The sequence below is a fragment of the Lipotes vexillifer genome, unplaced genomic scaffold (assembly GCF_000442215.2).
Source record: "Lipotes vexillifer unplaced genomic scaffold, Lipotes_vexillifer_v1.1 scaffold1122, whole genome shotgun sequence".
NCBI classification, from domain to species: Eukaryota; Metazoa; Chordata; class Mammalia; order Artiodactyla; family Lipotidae; genus Lipotes; species Lipotes vexillifer.
Window position 1 is genome coordinate 2,336,914 of NW_006798649.1, and position 23,209 is coordinate 2,360,122.

Sequence of the window (23,209 nt, forward strand, 5' to 3'; positions counted from 1 at the left end):
TTGAGTCTTCCAAGTGTAAGAGTGTTTAGAAAACACAGATATCTGAGCAAGTACCATGAAGATTTCTAGGAACTGGGCATCAGAAATTGTTTTTAGATGTCATCTTGCCTAGTTATAATAAAAGTGACAGAATAACCTTCTTGGCGCTAAGGAGGTATGTAGATGATCGCTGGTCTCAATTCAGAAGCGGCCGTTCTCTCCCTTCCTCTCCTTCCTCTGTCCCAATAAACTGGGGCATTGCTTGGGTTTATTTTTGGAATAATAATTATGTTAGCATGTTTACAATGTATGCCATTCCAATCAGCTACAATTTTTTCATTGTATCTCCATCCACCAGAAGTAACAGCATTGTACAGCACTATTGAACAGTCAACAAATATTTATCAAGCCCCTGATCGGTGCTGAGCACCATGCATTGCCAAATAGGAAAACAAAAACAGGGGTAACCCTGTCTTTACTTGGTTTTAAGACGCAGTTGGGAGAAAATAAATAGGCAAGTAAAAAGTTAAATAAAAAGAGATAAGCTATAGTAATTCGGAATAGCAGTATAAGAAATTTCACAAGATGGTAATGATTAATAGTCAAGCAGTTGGCAAAGATAAGTCCAAACTGAGTTCAGGGGAGGAAGAATTATCTGTACCTAAAGGACAATAAGAACAAGAGAGTCTGAACTCAGATTCTCTCATCCATACATTCTGTTCATTCATTCATTCAGCAAGCACACATCTTCCTCAGCTTATGATAGGGTTATATCCTGATCAACCCATCATAAGTTGAAAATATCTAAAGTCAAAAATGCATTTCATACACCTAACCTGCAAGTCTTATACACAAACATGTATAGCTTAGCCTAGCCTACCTTAAACGTGCTTAGTACACTTATATTAGCCTACGGTTGGATAAAATCATCGAACATAAAGCCAGTTTTATAATAAAGTGTTGAATGTCTCATGTAATTTATTGAATACTCTACTGAGTGAAAAACAGAGTGGTTATCTGGGTACAGAATGATTGTAAGTGTATCGTTTGTTTACCCTCGTGTTTGCATGGCTGGCTGGGAGCTGCAGCCCATGACTGATGCCCAGCATCACGAGAGAGTACTATACCATGTATCAATAGCCCAGGAAAGATCAAAATTCCAAGTACAGATTCTACTGAATGTGTATCGCTTTTGTACCATCGTAAAGTCGAAAAGTCTCCATTGAAGTGGATGGGTTCTGGATATCGTGGCTTGAATGTACCTGTCCCTGCCCCTGTACAGGCACAGTACATGAGGAGACCAAAACTTAGCATATTTCTGTGGTGAGGCTCTGGGGAAACAGGTATGCTCACATATTGCTGATGGGAATGCAAACCCATACAACCCTTTTGGAGGGGAATTTGGCAACATCTAACAAAACTACATATGCACTAATCTGATCCAGCAGTCCTTCTAGGAATTTACCATGAAGATACACCTCCAAAATATGAAAGTACATTTGCACAAGGTTATTTATTGCAGCCTCATTTGTAATTGCAAAATATTAGAAACAAAACAACCTAAATGCCATACATGGAAGAATAGATGAATAAACTGTGGTATATGCACACAGTGGGAGACTATGCAGCTGCAAAAAAGAATGAGGAAGATGTCCATGAAATGACCTGGTGAGATTGCCAGGATATATTGTCAAGTGGAAAAAAGCAAAGGGCAAAAGAGTATCTATAGCATGCTGCCTTTCATGTAAGAAAGAAGAGGGTATAAGAATATACATGTGGGGCTTCCCTGGTGGCGCAGTGGTTGAGAGTCCGCCTGCCGATGCAGGGGACACGGGTTCGTGCCCCGGTCCGGGAAGATCCCACATGCGGCGGAGCAGCTGGGCCCGTGAGCCATGGCCGCTGAGCCTGCGCGTCCGGAGCCTGTTGCTCCGCAACGGGAGAGGCCACAACAGTGAGAGGCCCGCGTACCGCAAAAAAAAAAAAAAAACAAAAGAATATACATGTGCCTTGTCACTTCTGCAAGAAGAAATACAGGAAGGATGAATCCAGAAACTAATATTTAAGTGGTTATTTACATGAATGGGTCAAAAGAGTGAAAAGAATGGGGGAATGAGAAGTGAGAGAAGAGTGGCATTTCTCTGAGTATTCCTTTTTGTATAATTTTGACTTTTAGAACTACATGGGTGTTTTCCATACTCAAAAGATAAATAAACAAATATATAAAACAAGGATGTGGGTAAAACTCCAAATGGAATACAAAAGGTAACAAATAAACCTAACTGTATTACAGACGAATAACATAGGCACACTGAGGAGATGAGGAAGAAAATAATCTAAGTTTCTCTGAAGAACAGTATTTTGATTATATACTATAAGTCTAACAACAAAAAGAACTGTAAAATAATGCACAGTAGTCGGTAATTGTTTTTATCACAGGGTGGTGAGCTAGCAATTCTGAAGCCATTTTATGTGTAAATATTAGAAGATGAAGCAAATAAATATATTGTTGATTTAAAGAAGGAAAAAAACCTTAGTCTATAGTAGCTGTTCAAAAAATATTTGTTCAGGGAATCCCCTGGTGTCCAGTGGTTAGGACTCCACGCTTCCATGACAGCGGGCAGAGGTCCAGTCCCTGGTCAGGGAACTAAGATCCCGAAAGCCATGTGGTATGTCCAAAAAAAAAAAAAATTGTTCAGCAAATTGAATTTTTCCCCCAGATAGCGACTTAAGGTATTCCTGAACTCCCTAAAGATGATGGACAAAATGTTTGTATATGTGCATTTAATGGGGATAGGGTCCATAAATTTTGTCAGCCCCCAAAACATCTGTGGCCCACCAACTGCCAAAATTTGCACTTCATTACTATCTTCATGTTCCCTTGGAGGTAGATGTTCTAGTCCCCATTATATAGATGAGAAAGCTGAGGCTCACGTGTAAATGGTGGGTCCGGGTGATCCAGGAAGACTTAAATGAAGAGAAGGGATGTGAGGAACATCTGAGACTTAATCAGGATGGAAAAACCCCACCATTTCCATGAGGAAGGGAGCAGAGACACGTGAGCAAGAGGTGGTATTGTAGCAATCATTTCAAGACTTCTCTAGCAGAGCAACTCTGGGCAACAGCTGGATCCAGCGCAAAATGGACAGTTTTGTGCCGTTTCCAAATAACTTACCCAAGTCTGATTGGCTTTATACTTTTATGTTAGTGAGCACTAAGGAAAAATGAGAAAGGTCGTGCATGTGTCAGCTTGGTTATGTGAGGCCTTACCTGCGTTATAATAAAAAGCCAAGTGCTTTTCCCCTTCACTTTCTGGAAACCGACCATTTATTAATGTTCCTACTTTCAGAATCATCAGATTAGACACTCTAAAGATTCTATCTGTTGAGCAAGAGCACATGTTGGCCCTTCTAAAGCCTCGGTTCTCAAGGGGAAATGGAAACCAGACAGAAAGGGACCTTGGTGTGCCTCAGGCCTGCTGCCTGGTTTCCAATAAGCTCTCCTCTGATTTCTTCTTGTTCTGGGCCCGTGGGCCAAATTGGCTTGTCCTTGATGTCTAATCTACCAAAAAGTACTGAGATGATCCTCTCTCAGCAAACTGTTGGCTGCACGCATGAGACTGAGTAGCCTGGTCCCTGAGATGACAGTTCCTTATATTATACTGTGTTTTCGACGAGTCACTGAGTACGTGACTGTTTCTGTCAGAAACTTGCTGTTTACATTCTTTGTTTATACGGCATTATCTGGCTGTTACACCCCATTGGTAACTAACATGGTACTGTTACATTGGGGTCTTAACATTGCCTGCCATTTTGTGAGGGATATTCTGGAGATTCCCCTAGAGGAACAGATAACTTAAGTCCTATTACAAGCCAGGTAATTAAATTCCCCCTGCTTACTTCTTACTATGGCTACAGTTGGATTCGGGATTCAGTCCTGGCCTGTGTGGTTTACTGCAAAGGTCTAGCTGGTAGAATCCAGTCACCACCACCACACCACCCCCATCAAGAGGGGAGTCCTAAAACAGTGGACAAAATGTAGCATTATTCTATTTTGTTTTCCAAAGAAGAAATTTGTTTGAGATTCAAAAATTTTGATGGATCGTGCTGTAACAGAGGGACTTTGACAAAATACCCAAGTTTGAGCCACGGTGCTCTTGAGAAAAACTGGACAGGCCTGATATGATAAAAGATGCTAGCTCAGTCCAGCCCCTGGGCTCGTGCTTCCTGGATCCCTCCCCAGTTCTGAGTTGCATGTGGGGTGCTCTCTGTGAGCCGTATCCACTGTCAGGCTGACAAATGGGATCCCCCACCCTCTGCGCTTTCACTCCAATAGGATTCACAAGCCTGGCATTGAGGAAGGAGTACATGATTGCAGTCAGAAGGCCTAGGCCCCTGGATCTGGTTCTCATCACCTGTATAACCTAATGCTGGTCATCCCTTATCAATCCCCTCACCTAGAAAATGGGCTTGCTGGTAACCCCTGCTTTATGTGGCTATAAGCACGGAAGCAATCACCACACATGCATTAACTTTCTGTTATTATTTTTACCCTAACATACTTCAAAAAGACATCGTTTTCATGCACATTATTCTAGTGTGGCATCGAGGCATGTTGCCTTTAGAGTCAAACTGCAGTCGAGGACCAGTGGCTGGCACAGTGCCTACAATGCTGTCTGTTGACTGATCACTTGTCTTTTCATGTCCTCCCTTTTTCTTTCTTTCTCTTTTTTTTTTTTTAAATTTTACATTGGAATATAGTTGATTTACAATGTTGTGTTAGTTTCAGGTGTACAGCAAAGTGATTCAGTAATACATATACATGTATCCATTCTTTTTCAGATTCTTTTCCCATATAGGTTATTACAGAATATTGAGTAGAGTGCCCTGTGCTGTATAGTAGGTCCTTGCTGATTATCTATTTTATATATAGTAGTGTGCATATGTTGATTCCCAACCTCCTAATTTATCCCTCCCCGCCATCTTTCCCCTTTGGTAACCATAAATTTGTATTCGAAGTCTGTGAGTCTGTTTCTGTTTTGTACATAAGTTTGTATCTTTTCATTTTTTAGGTTTTTAAAAATATTTATTTTATTTATTTTTTGGCTGCATTGGGTCTTAGTGCGGCACACGGGGTCTTTGTTGAGGCGTGCAGGATCTTTCCCTGCAGCGCGGGCTTCTCTCTAGTTGTGGCGTGCGGGCTCCAGGGCACGTAGGCTCTAGTTTGCGGCATGCGGGCTCTCTCGTTGAGGCGTGAGAGCTCAGTAGTTGTGGCATGTGGGCTTAGTTGCCCCACGGCATGTGGGATCTTAGTTCCCCGACCAGGGATCAAACCTGCGTCCCCTGTATTGGAAGGCTGATTCTTTACCACTGGGCCACCAGGGAAGTCCCTGTATCATTTTTTTAGATTCCACATATAAGTGATATCATATGATATTTGTCTTTCTCTGTCTGACTTAACTTTGCTTAACATGATAATCTCTAGTTCCATCCATGTTGCTGCAAATGGCATAATTTCATTCTTTTTTATGGCTGAGTAATATTCCCTTGTATATATATACCACATCTTCTTTATCCATTCATCTGTCAATGGACGTTTAAGTTGCTTCCATGTCCTGGCTATTGTAAATTGGGGGTCCCCAACCCACAGGCCACGGACCGGTACCAGTCCATGGCCTGTTAGGAACTGGGCCTCACAGCAGGAGGTGAGCGGCGGGCGAGCAAGCGAAGCTTCATCTGCCGCTCCGCATTGCTCCCCATCGCTCGCATTACCGCCTGAACCATTCTGCCCACCCCCACCCACCACCCATGGAAAAATTGTCTTCCACAAAACTGGTCCCTGGTGCCAAAGAGGTTGGGGACCGCTGTTGTAAATAATGCTGCAATGAACATTGGGGTACATGCCTCTTCTCGAATTATGGCTTTCTCCAGATATATGCCCAGGAGTGGGATTGCTGGATCATATGGTAATTCTATTTTTAGTTTTTTAAGGAACCTCCGTACTGTTCTCCATAGTGGTTGTACCAATTTATGTCCTCCCTTTTTCATAAGTAGTGAAAGCATTGTCCTCTAGAACAGCCGAACAGTGTTAGAACAGCTAAAGCACTAAGTATGATCTCAGACCCTATGAAACTCTGGTGATATGTAATGGCTTGCCTGCCATGCCCCCAAATCTCATCCCTGACCCTTAGGGATAAGCAGGTGCCAGGAATCACTTCCCTATTTTGCAGCTGGGGACAGAGAAGCAAAGGCTGGAGAAGGAGCCTGCCTCATAGACTCTGTCAGAATCAGAAATGGTGTAGACATCTCTTCCCTTAAGTCTCTGACTCCATCCTTTCTTTAGGCCAATGCCTCATATTCATTCCAGTGACTTTTCCACCATCCTTGTATAGGCTTTCTCCTCTGGCCTGAAGAAGAGAGACAGGATGCTTAAATACACACTGGCTGAGGGAGACAGACACTCAACTAGGCTTGGAGCCGTGGTGGTGAATTTACTTTTTTGTCTCCTTGATCACTTTTCCCTGTCTTTCTAGGACTACAGCATGAGGGAATCTTCCGAGTGTCAGGATCGCAGGTGGAAGTGAATGACATCAAAAACGCCTTTGAGAGAGGTGAGGAAACAGCCTGAAAGATAAGGCCAAATGTTTGCCAGCCCCCCAGGATACTAGCTCCACGCTTTCTCCCTGAGAGGTACCCAGAGGTTAGCAAGCCAGTTTGCCTCCGTCTTCAGCCCAGCACCTTCTCTCTTGTAGACATACCCCCACCCCCACCCAGATATGCAGGGAGGTGCCAGGGTACATCCCAGTTTCCTCCTTCTCAGCCCCATTCATCCTGCCCCTCTCCTCCAGATGATCTACCCAAACCCAAGAAGTTAACTATGATATCTAGGCAGTTTATGGCTGTATCCAGAACCCTTGGTGGCAGAGCGAATGCACCTGTTCATCTTAGCCCATTTATTATCTTGTGGGCTATTAAGGTAATGGACAAGCTTTGGCAATTTCCGTCGCTGAAATGGATATGTATAGTTTCAATTTGAAGTTGGTCCTATCATTAAATCTAATTACATCTGATATGAAATTTTCCATAGGGAACTCCAGTATGATTGTTCTCCTGTAAGTAGGTGTGCTTTGTTACAGGCCAAGAGGAGAGAGAGCTAATCAGAGGGGCTGGCCTCCCTGGCCTCATTTCCCTCCCCTAGGGGCTCAGTCCCAGCCTGGTTTCATGATCTCATGAGAGAGCCAATTGCTGTGTCCCATCCCCAGCCCAGAGGGAATGTCCCTGAACCAGTCTGGCACAAGCAAACTTATGTTAATGGACTTTTGTGCCCCTCCTCTGGCCCCGGGGCCCCTGAGCCTAAGCAGTCTTTGCTTTTGCTAGTCCCTGGTTGCCCTACTCATGGCCAAAGTGCTGGGCAGAAAGCTGATGGACTGCGATGAAGATTTGAATAGGCCACTCCTTCCCCACCACCTCTGCTTCATCCTGTTTGTTTTTACCTCTCTCACTCTCTTTCCTTTTTGGGGGGATTGCTTATCCTTAGGAGAGGACCCCCTGGCTGGAGACCAGAATGACCATGACATGGACTCCATAGCTGGCGTCCTGAAGCTTTACTTCCGGGGGCTGGAACACCCTCTCTTCCCCAAGGACATCTTCCATGACCTAATGGCCTGCGTCAGTAAGTATCATCCTGGCCTCAGATTGGCTTCTTGGCCAGAGCACCACATAGCAACAGATAACAAATTTCCACAGGGTCTTTTTTTCTCATAAGCTTTCCAGTAATGTTTTCCTTTTTTCCTTTTCCTCGGTGAAGTTTCTCTTCCTTGTTGTCACTCCTTTATCCCCTAGTAGGGGAGGAAAAAGAATGACTTTTCAGGAAGAGTCTGGATCACAAGTCAGAGCTCCTGGCTTTTTTCTTTCTGATTCACTTTAAACTCTGTTGCTTCGCTGGGCTTTATCTTTCTTCATTAAAATACATTTATGTTCATATATAAGACACAGTCCTTTTCAGCTATTAGAAGCTCATATATTAGTGCTTGTGGTTTTCATGATACAAAGGGAGAATACATAAGTGTTACAAATATTTCCTGCTTATTGCTTTAAATATAGCATGACTTACCTGTGAGATGTGTTAATATGTGTTCTAGGAATAAAAACCTCTGCACATTTAAAAGTAGTGATATGATGTTTTCTCAGAGAGAGATAATCCCTACTTGATCTTTAGATAAAGCAGGTATCTTAGAGGTTCTCTGCCTCTTACTCTAAAATTTAGGGCTTGAAAAGCTATTCCTAGCCATTTAGTTTAGATCATTATACTGGACCCCCCTCTCATTTGTTGTCCATGGAAACTTGGATTAGTATTAGGTCATTCTGGAAGCAGACGCCATTGAAATGGTGGCTTCAGAGGCTGGAGGAGGCAATGCCTTTGAAATGGAGAAAAGTTTTTCCTCCCAGATCAACCAAGGTCTTCATCCCCCACCGCCCACCCCCAAGTTTCCAGTTTGATTCCTGAGCACTGTCCCTCTCTGTTATTCTGAGAGAGGGGCCCAGAGCACTCAGGAAGCTAGCTCTCTTGTTTTATTGGTTTACTCACTATCTGTGGGAGTCCTAGTGGAATGTGTTCTGTGGGTGACTGAATATATGCATCCCTCCTACCTTCATGTCTTTTTCCAGGGCTGAGCCTAGGTGGAATACCCTAAGTGGATGGGGGTTGCCAGGACAGTACAAGAGACCTTGGCTGCCCAATCCTCCCCTTGAGATGTGCTCCCGATCTAGTACCTCCCATTTCTTTTTCATGGAGAGGCTCTCCTAGAAAATGACAATATCCACACGGCACACCATGAAAGTGGGGAGGCGGGCCATGAGGGAAGCACAGGCCTAGGGCCGTACCTGGAATTAATCTGTCCACAGCACAAGAGTCAGGAAAATTCTCTGGTTTTCTCCCCAGATATCACTGCTTACACAGGGGCCTGCCATTTCTTGCCTCTGGCCACATTCTCCTCATCCCCACTTCAGATAAGGGAGGGGGGAAGATAAGCCAGACTTGTCCAGGGGATGAGGTGATGCATGTGTGGAGTGGGCAGGACAGGACCTGCGCAGCCCCTCCCTCTCCCCACATGTAGGCCCTCCAAGGCTGGATGTCGAGCAATCACAGCAGTTTCTGGTCAGCTCCTTGCCTATGGTATTGTAATAAGGGATGCTCCCCAGAGCATCTCCAACCCCTTCTGTGCCCAAGGAGCATACATCTTAAGTCCTGACCCGCAAAAGGTTCTAGAGCCTGCATGCCCCATCTCAACAGCCCCACCCCAAGGGGCCACAGAGATGGAGCTCCTTACACTGGCCCAGTGCTGTGTGGACTTGACCAGCTGCTCTCCATATTGCACCCGCTGCTAGTCAGGGCCTTCTGACCACTATTTCCTGGGATCTCAGTTACAATGGAGGGTAACGCATGGCTTTTTTCTTTCAGCAATGGACAACCTGCAGGAGAGAGCTCTGCACATCCGGAAGGTCCTCCTGGTCCTGCCCAAAACCACTCTGATTATCATGAGATACCTCTTTGCCTTCCTCAACCAGTGAGTAGACTTCCCAGGGAGCAACTGATTGGGCCTTAGCTTCGGTCACTGGAAGTTTATGCAGGGACCTATGTTGATTCCTCCAGCCCAACAGATACTTACTGAACACCTGCTGTGTGCTGGGCACAGTCATAAGATGTAAGAATACATTGTGAAATAAGAGACAAAAGCCTGGATACCATTTAGCTCATGTTCCAGCAGAGGACACAGACAATTACAGAAACATGAGGTAGTAATAAGTGCTTAGAAGAATAAGGAAGTGTAAGTTAAGGGATCGGGGCAGAGGTGAAAGAGGGAGAGACACTGCAGAGGGACCTTCAGCAAAGGCCTCTCTGGGGAGACTGTGTAAGCAGCAGCCTAAATGAAGTGAAAGAAGGAGCCACGGGGATGGTCAAGGTCACCAAGCCCCAAAGTCATGGCAACAATGAGTTTAGATTTGAAGAAGCCATTGGAAAGTTTTAAGCAGAAGAGTGTTGTGATCTTGTTTTTTAATATATTTTTAAAATCTGCTTCATGGAGAAGTTACCATAGAGTAATGTGGAGAGAAGTGGGAGAGACCTCACCAGAGGTTATTGTGCAGTCTCGGTCGGGAGTGGTGGTGGCTTAGACCAGAGAGGGAATGGTGGAGGGTGATGAGGGGTCAGGTGGAGGATCTATTTGGAATACAGCTTTGATAGGACCTGCTGATGGGTAGGATATAGAATGTGAGGAAAGAGAAAAATTCTACATTTTTGACATGAGCAGCAGGGAAGCCGTGATGCCATTTGTGGAGCTGGGGAAGACAAGATGTGGAAGAAGTAATCAGAACAAGGTGCTAATGTGGCCACATGTTAACTTGAGGTACCCCTCAAGTTAGCCCTCCAGGTGGAGAGTCTAAGTAGGCAGCTGAACATAGGAATCAGATGCTCATGGAAGAAACCTGGAGCAGAGATACAGTGTGAGGTCATTGTGTACTGATGGTATTTAGCTGGTCAGCCGGGGAGTGAGTGTAGCTAGAAGAGAGGTCTGAGGATCAGAGGGACCTTGGGCTTAGCCGGAGTATTTCTCCCTGTCTAAGCAGTGTGTCCTTGCCCAGGGCAGGCATGGAGGGCAGCAAAGACAACGAGCAAGGACATGCTTCTCCCCTTAGGCACCTCTGTCTTTCTACGTTGCTTTCACTGCAGCATCTCCCTCAACAGCCTAGGCCAAAGTCTATCAGTGGGCAACCCGAGGGCCAGATAAGGCCTATAGATGTGTTCCCTTTAAGTCCACTCTGTCTTGAAAACATTGAACCATTTAAATATTGGGAGATTTTACTTTTTAAAAAAATCTAGATTTCTAACTTCTCTTGAAAAAATCACTAGGTCTAGCAGCACTGGATCTGCACGCCCACGCGGCCGCAGTTCCCTGTGGAGTACGGGCTGCTGCCTAGATGAGGCGGTCAGGCGCCCCCAGTTCACCACAGTCCCCAGCTCTCCCTGAAACTCCCTGATGCTGAGGCTGAATTCAGTTGCCGTTATCATCTCTCTGGCTTTATGGCTTTTCATAGAGTGGGGAAACATTTCTTTAGATCCATGAATCTATTTTTTTTAAAAAGGGAAAACAAAAAGTAGACCAAGGGGCTAGGGTGTTTTAGCTCATATTGCTTTGTGAAAATGAAGACTCTTCCTAGTGGGTTGGTCCCTACTTCAAAGAAATACAAGTTCAGAGGCCGTCTCAGCCTCTGCTTACAGACCAGAGTCAGCCTGACCTTGAGGCATCTGGGCTAGCAGCCCCCACCTGAGACCTTTCAGGGGCAACCACACTGTCCTCTATCCCTGTTGCTGGCCCTGCAGAGTGACAGAGGGTCCTGGCCCAGCAGCCTGCCGCTTCCGCGTGGCTGTGTCTGCACCATTCATTAGCCAAGCCCTGACTCAGCACCCCAACTGCCTTTAGTTGAGAACCCCTCATGACTCGCACAGGGTTTCACATGCTGCCCGTTTTAGGCAGACGGAAACTCTGGTAATGACTCTCAAGCCAGTCGGTCCCCTCAGGGCCACCAGGCCTTGTCTCCCCTCATTGACCGATACCTGCCCTCAAAGAGCCTAGTCTGCTCCCGCAGAGCGAGGAACATGTCGGTCGTGGGTAAACAGGCAGGGGAGCAGGCAGGTCCTGGGGTGACATGTGTGTAAGCACAATGGCCTCATCCTGCCCACATTTTCCTCCTGCTAAGTGGAGGGGTGAGGGAGTTTGTGGGTGGGGAGAAACGGTAGAGGAAGCATCATAAGAGCTGGAGGGGGTGTGGCCACTGTCGAAGGAAACCTGGAAAACTGCACCCATTCAAATGATGACTTTTGTTTTGTTTCACTTCTTTTTCTGGTTAAAAAATTATTAACTTGCTCATCAAAGTCTTTCATTGAAAGATGCAGCATTAATAACCACAGTGTTTCCTAAAATAATAAATGGAGTGCAGGACACAGGTGATAGAGAAGACCACCTGCCTGCACAGGAAGGTGACAGGTGATAAGTATGCAGACTGGGCCCAGTCTGGAAACTCTCCCTGGGCCCAGACTTTTAGGACCCCTCTCCTTTGCTGTTACATGTCCTGACAGTGTATACTTTATTTCTGGCTATTGTCTTTTTTGGGGTTGCACACATCCTCCATCTCAAGGAACCCCCAGAACTGAGATATATGTATGGAACTCTTTACACAGTGCACCAGTGCTGTGTGGACTTGACCTGGTTCCACATATATCTATATAGCTAGTGTTCAATCCACTCCATGAACCTTGGGTACATGCCTGTCCAGCAGGCCTTGTTAATTGTTAATTATTAATGTTATCCTTTCTTAGCATCTGCATTGATGATCAATTGCTGTGTAATAAATTACCCTAAAACTTAGCAACTTCAAACAATAAGCATTTATTGTTATGTCACAGTTTCTGTGGATCAGGAATCTAGGTGCAGCTTAGCTGGGGCCTCTGGCTCCAGGTTTCTTGAGGTTACAGTGAGTGTATTGGGGGCAGGGCTGTAGTTTCTTCTGAAGGCTCGACTGGGAAAGGATCCACATGGTGTTGGCAGGATTCAGTCCCTTGCAGGTTGTTGGACTGAGGGCCTCCTTTCCTGGCTGGCTGTTGGTCAGAGGCCTCCATCAGTTCTGCACCACATGGGCCTCACCATAGAGCTGCTCGTGACATGGCAGCTGGCTTTCTTCCAAGCCAGTGAGTGAGAGAGTGCCCAAGAGAGCAGCCAGTCTTTGTAACCTAATCTCAGAAGTGACGTCCCATCACTTCTGCCATACTCCATTCACTAGAAGCGAGTCACTAAATCTAGCCCACACGCAAAGGGAGAGAACTACACAAGGGCATGAATACCAGTAGGCAGGGACCATAGTGTTCATTTTAGAGGCTGCCGGCCACAGCATCTGTACTACTCAGTGGGTTTTCACCCTGAAACAAAGTGCAGGTAGCTCCCCCTCACTGCTGCTGACTCTGCTGCTTGCGTTTTGAAACCTGATTTCTTCAGATGTCAAACGATATAGACTTTTAGTCTCTTGCTAATCAAGTGAGGTCCATAGACCAGCAGCATCAGCATCATCAGGGAGATTGTTAGAAATGCAGAATCTCAGTTCCTCCCCCACCCCACCCCCAATGACCCATGAATCAGAATCTGTATTTTGACAAAATCCCGATGAGTCATAGGCACATGAAGGTCCGAGAAGCATCACTCTACATCCTCAAATATTGCTCCATAATCTGAAAGAGGGAATTGGTGGTGCTTCCTTCACTGTTAAGGCACCTCAGCAGCTCTCCAGAAAAGCTGAGTCTTCCTCCAAACTTCACCATCTCAAGTGCCTCCCAGTTTGGAAAGATTCTGTCTGCACTGCTCTTCTGACTTTCACAAGGAGTGTTTTAGCTTCTGTATGAAAACGGACAAGTAGAATTGTGGCTGGATTGTCCTAGAGACTTACAGATGCTCATGTATTTATTCACTTATTTATTTAACATGTATTTATTAAGCATTTACTGTGTGCTAGGCCCTGTTTTAGTTGCTGGATATCTAAGATTGCACCAAACAGTCAAGGTCTCTGCCCTCATGGAGCCTACGTAGCACATAGAACTGGAGGAAGACAGGCAAAACTGATAAGAACACATGTCATGGGACTTCCCTGGTGGCACAGTGGTTAAGAATCCACCTGCCAATGCAGGGGACACGGGTTCAAGCCCTGGTCCAGGAAGACCCCTCATGCCATGGAGCAACTAAGCCCATGAGCCACAACTACTGGTTCTGTGCTCTAGAGCCCACGAGCCACAACTACTGAGCCCACGTGCCACAACTACTGAAGCCCACACGCCTAGAGCCCATGGTCTGCAAGAAGAGAAACCAACGCAATGAGAAGCCCGCTCACCACAACGAAGAGTAGCCCCTGCTCGCCGCAACTAGAGAAAGCCTGCACACAGCAGTGAAGACCCAACACAGCCAAAAAGAAAGAAATTAATTTTAAAAAATAAAGAGGCTTCCCTGGTGGCGCAGTGGTTGAGAGTCCGCCTGCTGATGCAGGGGACACGGGTTCATACCCCGGTCTGGGAGGATCCCACATGCCACAGAGCGGCTGGGCCCGTGAGCCATGGCCACTGAGCCTGCGAGTCCGGAGCCTGTGCTCCACAACGGGAGAGGCCACAACAGTGAGAGGCCTGCGTACCACAAAAAAAAAAATAAAAAAAAAGAAGAACATATGTCATATGTCAGAGGATAAGGGCTGTGGAGAAAATTAAAGCATGTTACAGGGGTGCTTCCCTGGTGGTGCAGTGGTTAAGAATCTGCCTGCCAATGCAGGGGACATGGGTTCGAGCCCTGGTCCATGAAGATCCCACATGCCACGGAGCAACTAAGCCCGTGTGTCACAACTACTGAGCCTGAGCTCTAGAGCTCACGAGCCACAACTACCGAAGCCCACGTGCCTAGAGCCTGTGCTCCATAACAAGAAAAGCCACCACAATGAGAAGCCTGCGTACCGCAAGGAAATGTAGCCCCTGCTCGCCACAATTAGAGAAAGCCGACGTGGCAGCAAGGAAGACCCAAAGAAGCCAAAAATAAACAAATAAATAAATAAAGCATGTTAGGGGGCTGGAGAGTGTAAGGGGTGGGTGTGAGGGTTTCCTCTTTAATATACAGTGGTCAGGGACACCTCACTGAGCAGGTGACAGTGGGCAGTGGTATAGGAGGAGGACCAAGAGGGAATGGTGTCCCAGAAGCCGCATAATGTGTTTCAAGGAGGGTGTGATAACTGGGATAATATGATGACAGGTCAGCTAAGAAAAGGACTAAGAACTGATTTAGCAGCATAGATGTCACTAGTGACCTTGATGGGCGTTGTCTTTGTGGAGGAGGAGGGGCAAAATCCTGATGGTGTCAGTTCAAGCGAGAAGGGGTGCTGATGCTGGATAAACAAAATGTGGTAGATCCGTACAGTGGGGTCGTATTCAGCTAAATGCTACTGGACCATACACTTTAAAATGGTTAAAATGGTAAATTTTCTGTTGTGTGTATTTTACCACGATAGAGGGGTTGGGGGGGCCACATGGGAAGAGAAGTAGGTGTGTGAATCTGCTAGGGCTGCCGTAACAAAATACCATAGACTGGGTGGCTTAAACAACAGAAATTTGTTTTCTCACAGTTCTGAAGTCTGGGAGTGCAAGATCAAGATGCCAGCAGGGTTGGTTTCTGGGGAGATCTGTCTCCTTGGCTTGTAGACAACCACCTCACTGCGTCCTCACGTGGCCTTTCTTTGTGCACACACTGGGAGACAGAGCTCTGCTCTCTTTTCCTCTCCTTATAAGGATACCAGTCCTGTAGGGTTTGGGCCCCACCCATATGACCTCATTTAACCTTAATTACCTCCTTAAAGGGCCTGTCTCCAAATACAGTCATTACAGTCAAGTTAGGGCTTCAACATATGAATTGGGGGGCAGGGAGGACACAATTCAGTCCATAACAGAACCGGTAAAGAAGAACCAGAGACAACTCTCAAAGAATTTTATTATAAAGAGAAGAGAATGGGACAGTAATTCAGCATGGATATGGACTTAAGAGAAAATATTGTTTTTAAGATGGGTGGTATTGCTGCACATTGGCATGCTGGTGGGGGTGACCCCATAGAGAAGAACTAATGATGGAGGAGAGAGCAAGGTAATTGCTGGAGTGCTATTCTTGAGGAGGTGAGAGGGGATGGGATTGACTGCATAGGGAGGAAGGCAAGTCAGTTAATAGATGTGGGAGCATGGAAGTTGGGGACAGGTGGCTTTATAGGCAAGGGGAGTGAGGGAGTGCCTTTGAAGGGCCATCAGGAAGAGTCAGCCACAGTTACCTTCCACTTCTTATCTCTTAAGGAGCCTTTTGGGAAAGTCTGTTAAACCATGGATTTACAGATTCTCAACCCCACGTTTTGCCTGGGGCCATGGTGAATAATACAATTTCTCTTCATCCCTTTCAAACCTGAAATCAACCCTGATGCATAATATCTTACCCATGGTCTGTTGGGTGTTGCCAAATCAAACCCCTGGAGGCCGTGAAGTTGAAGGTTTTTAATGGAAACGTCATATGTTTAAAACTGTGTTCAAAGCTTCATGCTCTCCCTGAGGATTTAAGGTTTTGATTTGGGGATGCAGAGCCCTCAGCTTGTTAGATTATGCCTGTCAGGAGGAGAAGACAGTGGACACCTGTAAGTCAATTACTGCCAAGCGTCAGCGGCCCTGCTTTTCTATTCCCTGACTGGAATCAAAGGTCCTATGTCGGGCTTCCCTGGTGGTGCAGTGGTTGAGAGTCCGCCTGCCGATGCAGGGGACACGGGTTCGTGTCCCGGTCAGGAAGGGTCCCACATGCCGCAGAGCAGCTAGGCCTGTGAGCCATGGCCGCTGAGCCTGCGCATCTGGAGCCTGTGCTCCGCAACGGGAGAGGCCACAACAGTGAGAGGCCCGCGTACCGCAAAAAAAACAAAAGATCCTATGTCAAGAAGCAAACAGGACATTAAAATGACAGAAAATATTTCTTAAACATCACCTATGTGCCAGGCACAGTGCTAAGTGCTTTGCACATATTACCTCATTTAATCTTCACAACAGCCCATCAAGGGGGCACATAATTGCCCCCATTTTATGAAGAAACTAGGGAACTAGTACAAAACGATGGTAAGCAATGGAGCTGGGACTCAAAACCAGGTCTGCTTAACTCTAAAATTCTTGGGATGTTTTGTTTTTCTTTTTAAATGTAATCAGAGATACAAATGTGCATCATTTTTTTTAAACATCTTTATTGGAGTATAATTGCTTTACAATGTTGTGTTAGTTTCTGCTGTATAACAAGGTGAATCAGCTATATGTATACATATATCCCCATATCCCCTCCCTCTTGCGTTTCCCTCCCACCCTCCCTATCCCACCCCTCCAGGTGGTCACAAAGCACTGAGCTGATCTCCCTGTGCTACGCTGTTGCTTCCCACTAGCTATCTATTTTACGTCTGGGAGTGTATATATGTCAATACAACTCTCTCACTTCGTCCCAGCTTCCCCTTCCCACTCCCCGTGTCCTCAAGTCCATTCTCTACGTCTGCGTCTTTATTCCTGTCCTGCTCCTAGGTTCTTCAGGACCAACAAATGTGCATCATTTAAAAGTAAAAAGTCCAGAAAAGTGCATGATGAAAAATAGTTTTCCCACGCCAATCCTGATTTTCTCATTCCCCCCAAAACCCACTACACTGGACCTTTTTAAGGTGCTCAAAAGAGGATTAGTTCAAATCAATTAGGAAAGTTCACTCGTGTTATGGACAGAACCTAAAGAAATATAGTACAGTTCTTAGAGGAGATGGCATATATAGAAGTCGATACCAAAAAAACATTTTTTTTAAAGAGGGAGCTGTTACCAGTATTATCCATTTTAGATATTTCTTCAAAAATAAAAATCCAGTATTTGAGGTCTTATACTAGGTACAGCCATCAGAGTCTTCAGGGATTATTAGCACCATTATATTATATACAAAATTGTGTGCATTTGTTATGTGCTCATATATGAAATTTCCCTGGGGAGAGAATCCTTAGTTTTTGTCAAATTCTTGAAGGAGCCTGTGTCCCTCAAGTAGTTAAGCACCATGGCTTTACCCCCAGAACTTAGGTGTTCCAGTAGATTGGAAGAGAAAGAAGGATCTTGGTCTGTATTTTAATGGGAATAAGAAATGGACCTGGACCCATGAGAAGTGGACCCCAGTGCACAAACACAGGTCCTCTCCGGTCCTGGTCATTGTAGCCACCTAGGAGTTGAGCAGTCTTTGCCTTAGAAGGCCGGGAAAGATTCCTCTTCTCTCACTGAGCTTAGACTGGGACCCTCAGGCCTAGAGTTTATCTCCCTTTGGCCACCAGGCTTCCCAGAAACTACTGCTTTCCTTCCATGTTACCAAAACATTGTCAGATCACACTAAAGAAACGGGCTTCCTCCTGCTTGTCCCTCCATGACTCGAGGAACCAGCCAGCCTGGCATGGGCTACAATTTTAGCCCCGTGGCACCTCATGCCTCCGTTGTCCCTGCTAAGGTTCCCAAGCTAATTATCTCTCCTGTCTCTCTCCAGTTTTGATTTAACCAAGAAGTAGACTTAGAAACTTCTACCAGCCTTTTCTGAATCTCTGCTCTCTTTTAACTCAGGAGCCAGAGAAGGATTATAAAATTAAATCTTTAAAACCTCCTATGACGCAGTCCAGCCACTGAGATCCATCAACACACCCATCTCAGGCCTCCCTGCATCTGACCGGGTCCTACAGAGCAGTGGTTCTCAGCCATGACAGTTGTTTGTCACTGTCCCACTTCATTGTCCCACTTCACATGTTCTGCAGTGATTCTGTGAGGGGACCGGGGATGTATCTGAATCTTCAGTGAAGGAGAGAATCATTGAGATAGAGACCAGCTTGGTCATTTGAGTCTGGGTGCTGGATACACTAGAAGTAAACTCTGCTCAATTCTGAAGAACAGCTACTCAGATGAAGACAGCTGAGTCCCAGGGCTCTGGCTCAGCACCATGGCTTTGGTATTCTCTGTCAGAATCCAGATGCCCACGAGGGAGGCTGAACCCTGTAGCAGAGCTCACATTTCTGCAGACTCCTAGGGGCAGGGTACATCCAGAGCTAGCCCAGCCTTCAGTGCCTGGACAGACCAGTGGGCACTCACAACTGAAGGGCTTGGGTCCTTGGCCAAGGTTGGAGGTATGGCTGGAGCAGCTGCTGGCTGGAAAGGGGGAGTTCCTGGAATAAAATACCCAATAATGAAGTCAGACTGTGTCCCGGGGAAGCCTGAGCAGGAGCTGAGCTACATGCTGACCTTTTCCTGAATAAATCCTGAGTGTAATAGTGGAGGAGGATATTATGAAAATGGAAAACAATTGCATTAGCTATTCCAGGAAGAAGTTCACGGGCTTGATGGAATACAAAAGCTAATGGGTTGGCTATTTTTTAAAATAAGTCTAGAGCTTAGAATGGAATATCCCTAATAATTTGATTATTTTGCCATTCAAGAAGGTACACAACGCACAATGCCTGCGTCTTCTGACCGTGTCATTACCAGGACAGCCCGAGGGGCTCCGTCTGTTCTGTCGGCTTAGTGGGTTGGTCTGTGGGAGCGTATCCAGCTCTGCAGAGTGGTGTGTCCTCAAGGCAGGGTGGATTTGGTGGATATGGTCTAGGGTCGGGGTGGGGATTGGGGGGTAAGTAAGATTTGAACAGGGAGCTAGAGAAAGAGGAGGGGTGAGATCTGCAAGGAGGGACCTCCACTTGGCCTTCCCTTGGCTCCTGAATGACTGTCCTGGTGGTCATTCTCTTCTCCCCCTACCAGCTTTCTAGAAGGGCTCTGATGCCCAGAAAAGCAGGTGGCCGTTTGTGCTGCTTCTGTTCTTGCTCCTGGCAGCGCCTCCTGTGATTGTGTTTTCTGGGCATTCATGCGAGTGCTTTTCAGCTTTGCCCCCTTTTCCTTCTCCTCCAGTTTATCACAGTTCAGTGAAGAGAACATGATGGACCCCTACAACCTCGCCATCTGCTTCGGGCCCTCGCTGATGTCAGTGCCTGAGGGCCATGACCAGGTGTCCTGCCAAGCCCACGTGAATGAGCTGATCAAAACCATCATCATCCAGCACGAGAACATCTTCCCAAACCCTAGGGAGCTGGAGGGCCCCATCTACAGCAGAGGAGGGAGCACGGAGGATTACTGGTAGGGGGCTCAGGGTTGGAGGAGGGAAAATGTCACCAACACGCACTGGCATGGGGGCCAGATGGCCAAGCGAGACCGAGGGAAACACCCAGATCCTCCCCACCTCCCACTCCGAGGCACTTCAAGCTGCCAGGATCAGGGGTTGCTGTAGGCAGGGCCCCACCTCGACCCAAACTACTAAGTGCCACTTCAGGCTGCCTCCTTTTTAACGAGTTCTGAGTGATGAGAGACCATTCTGAAAGATAACGACAGCAATAACGGGAACATTAACGATCTCCAGGAAAGGAAATTTGATCAGGTTGTACGCAGAACTGCCGTTCATCAGGCAGCAGTGTCTTTCTGGCTCCTGCTCGGAGCTGGCTGTTGTGAGAAGAACAGTCCTGCGTCCCAGGGAATTTCTGTCTTATTGGGAAGATTTCAGTTATGAAGCGTTATTTCCTGACTGTGAGTTTATACAATGATAATTTAATAATGATCTCAGACATTTGTGGTGAGAAAGTGGGGTAAGGTCCATTTTCGGCAGGTTAGGCCCAGTGCCCCACTGAAGCAGGTTCGTCATGACTTACCTGGAAACAGATATAAAAGGAATCCCTAGGGCACATCTTTACTAGACCCTTCCGTTAGACAAATGAAAGATTTCCATTTTACAGATTAAGTCATTGCAATCTAGAGAGGCCAGGGACAATCTTTGAGGCCACCCCAGAGGTGGGGATCCCAACCCTGACCCCTTGACTGTCAGTGCAGGGTACCACCCACTGCCCCACGCTGCCCCCATCGTGCCACTTACAGGGTCATTTTCCCAGTAAACGCAAAGACAACTGCCTCTCTCTTTTACTCCCCAACATCCCTTACCTCTTCCTCCTCCTCCCTTTCCCTTCTTCCCCTAAACAGTGTTTCAGCCTGGGCTGAAAGCATAAGCCAGCCCAAATCAGATTCCATCTGAATTCAACATCTGGAAGCAATTCAGCCAGCCCCATTGCTATGGACTGAGGTAGGGGAGGACAGGGGAGGTTGCTTACTTAATGAGAGGCCAGTCAGTCCATGCTTCTCCCTGATCCCCACAGAAGGAGCCTCCAAGGAGTGAGGAAAGTGCTATTCATGTGTCTGTGAACATAAAAATACCACTGACATTGCTGAGTTCGGTCTTCTCTGCTGTCCTGTAGATCCCGGCATCTGAGGCTGAGCTGGAGAAATCTAGGCTCACCAGCTCGGAGAGAAAGCTTCCGGTCACTGACAGATGGCTGGTGGGGACTAGGGATGTTGTTCGAGGCTCAGCCTACTGGCTGGTGGGCTCCAGGGAGCTGTCCTTGTGCATGTGACTTAGAGAGTTGGTTACCCTTGCGTGAGTGTTGAAAAGCTGTGGAATAGTGTTCCCGATTCCTGCTTCACCTGCCTTCTCACATATCAAACCACTGCAGGCTCTGGACCCATTCCAGGACACAGAGCCCCACCTCACGGCCCGGTGCAGCAGGGCCCTCGTAGGGCTCACTGGGCACAGATGGGAGGGCACCTTCCTCTCAGTTCTGTCCAAGGTCTTCTCCCAGCTCAAAACCACCACCCCCCGGCCCCATTGGTTGTGCATCTGCCATTTATTAGCAGCCTCTGGGAAAACCACAAGATTAGTCAGGGCCTGTTACTACCACAGACTGGCTGGAAGGCCAGAAGCACCCCAGGATCAAGAGTAAATGACCTGGGCTTCCCTGGTGGCGCAGTGGTTGAGAGTCCGCCTGCCAATGCAGGGGACACGGATTCGTGCCCCAGTCCGGGAAAATCCCACGTGCCAAGGAGCGACTAGGTCCGTGAGCCATGGCTGCTGAGCCTGCACGTCCGGAGCCTGTGTTCCGCAACGGGAGAGGCCACAACAGTGAGAGGCCCACGTACCGAAAAAAATGGCAGGCCAGGTGATACAAAATAACACATAACCAATCTGGAAGGTAAAATAATGGAAATCACTCAACCAGAACAGAAAAAAGAAAACCAAATTTAAAAATGGGGGCAATTTAAGAGACGACTAAGACAATATCAAGCATACTAACATTCATTTTATAGGGGTCCAGGAAGGAAAAGAGAGAGAGAAAATGTTCAAAACTATATCTGATAAAATTTTGGCTGAAAACTTCTCAAACCTGTGGAAGGAAACTAATATCCAGGTAAGGAAAGCACAGAGAACCCCAAACAAGAGAACCACACACAGACATATTATATTAAAATGGCAAAAGTTAAACATAGAGAGTCCTAAAGGCAGCAAAAAAAAAAAAAAAAAAAAAAAAAAAGGAAGAGTAAATGACCTTGGGTAGGAGGGACCATCTGACTGCTGGGTTCATAGCCACTCAGAAGGCTCCCAGCCTCTCCATTAGAAGAGAGAGAAGTGCCAGCAAAGTGAGCTAAGATGGATGAAGGAGGGGAGGGAGGGGTGGCAAAGGGGGAGTCAGAGCCCAAGTATACTGGAGATGGGCCAGGAGACCAGAACAGCCAGGAAGAGGGAGCACCAAGGCCACTTGGCCTCCCCGCAGCCCCACTGCACCACACTTACCAGCCCTGAAACCGGAACCCAGTTTTCCAGGACTGCCTGTGGTGTAGCATGCTGGGCTGCTTCTGAGACCACAGGTGTTAGGGAGGCTGGGGTGTGCGTGTGGAATGAGAGAAGCATAGCGTTTCAGGGCTAGAAGGGACCTTATAAAGCATCAGCTTGTCTTTACCTTAGAGCAGTGGTTTTCAAAGTGGCCTCCCTGGACCAATGGCACCTGCCTTACACGAGCTGATTAGGAATGCAAGTGCCCCGACTCCACCCAGACCTAGTGAATCAGAAACTCTGGGAGTGGGTGAGGCAGTCTCTTTTTAACAAGCAGTCCAGGGCTCCGTGAAATTTGGGAGCTGCCGCCTTAGTGGACACCAAAGAAATGAACTCAGAGGCCTGGGGAAAAGTGAGCCTTTGAACTGCACACCCCTGGGGTCCTGAGGGTTTCCAGAATGTCACCAAACTCATTCAGAGGGTTTTGAGGCCCAGAAAACAGTGAGAAAGTGTGCCCACATTTTCTGATAAAGAGGAATCCCTGTTGATGTTCTCCCATAATGTTCTCTGGGGTCTGGAGAGCCTCCTTGGAACTGCCTTGCTTCACACGGGGTGAGTTCTAAATTAGTCCCCTGGTCTTTGAGGAACTTTCTAGGAGTGAAGGACCCATCCGCTGAGGAGGGAGAGGCTGTAGGCTCAAAGGTAGAAACAAGCCAGGATGTGGGTTTGAGGGGTGATGGTGCTTCCGTAGAACTGCCTGGAAAGTCTCACTTGTTACTACCTACCACCAGAGGAAGAAACTTTAGAAATGAACAGGGTTTTTCCGCTACTTTTCAGGAAGTCAGAACTTCTTGGTGCCCCTTCCCATGCACTCTGAAGTCCAAGAGATCAGGAGTAGAAATGACTTTCCTAATAACTTCCCTGCTCATTCTCGATTCTCCACCCTGGGTAATTTT

General features: G+C 46.8%; 1 protein-coding gene across 3 annotated transcripts in view; it reads left to right on the top strand.

Annotated features, from left to right (window-relative positions):
- The window catches only part of SRGAP2 (SLIT-ROBO Rho GTPase activating protein 2), a 235,076-nt gene that overhangs the window by 200,551 nt on the left and 11,316 nt on the right, over positions 1-23,209 (top strand). For all 3 annotated transcript variants that reach the window (XM_007470702.1, XM_007470700.1, XM_007470701.1), the window contains exons 14-17: positions 6,509-6,586; positions 7,513-7,647; positions 9,436-9,541; positions 19,517-19,741. In XM_007470702.1, the coding sequence (XP_007470764.1) occupies positions 6,509-6,586; positions 7,513-7,647; positions 9,436-9,541; positions 19,517-19,741 (544 nt within the window). The remainder of the gene's footprint in view (positions 1-6,508; positions 6,587-7,512; positions 7,648-9,435; positions 9,542-19,516; positions 19,742-23,209) is intronic.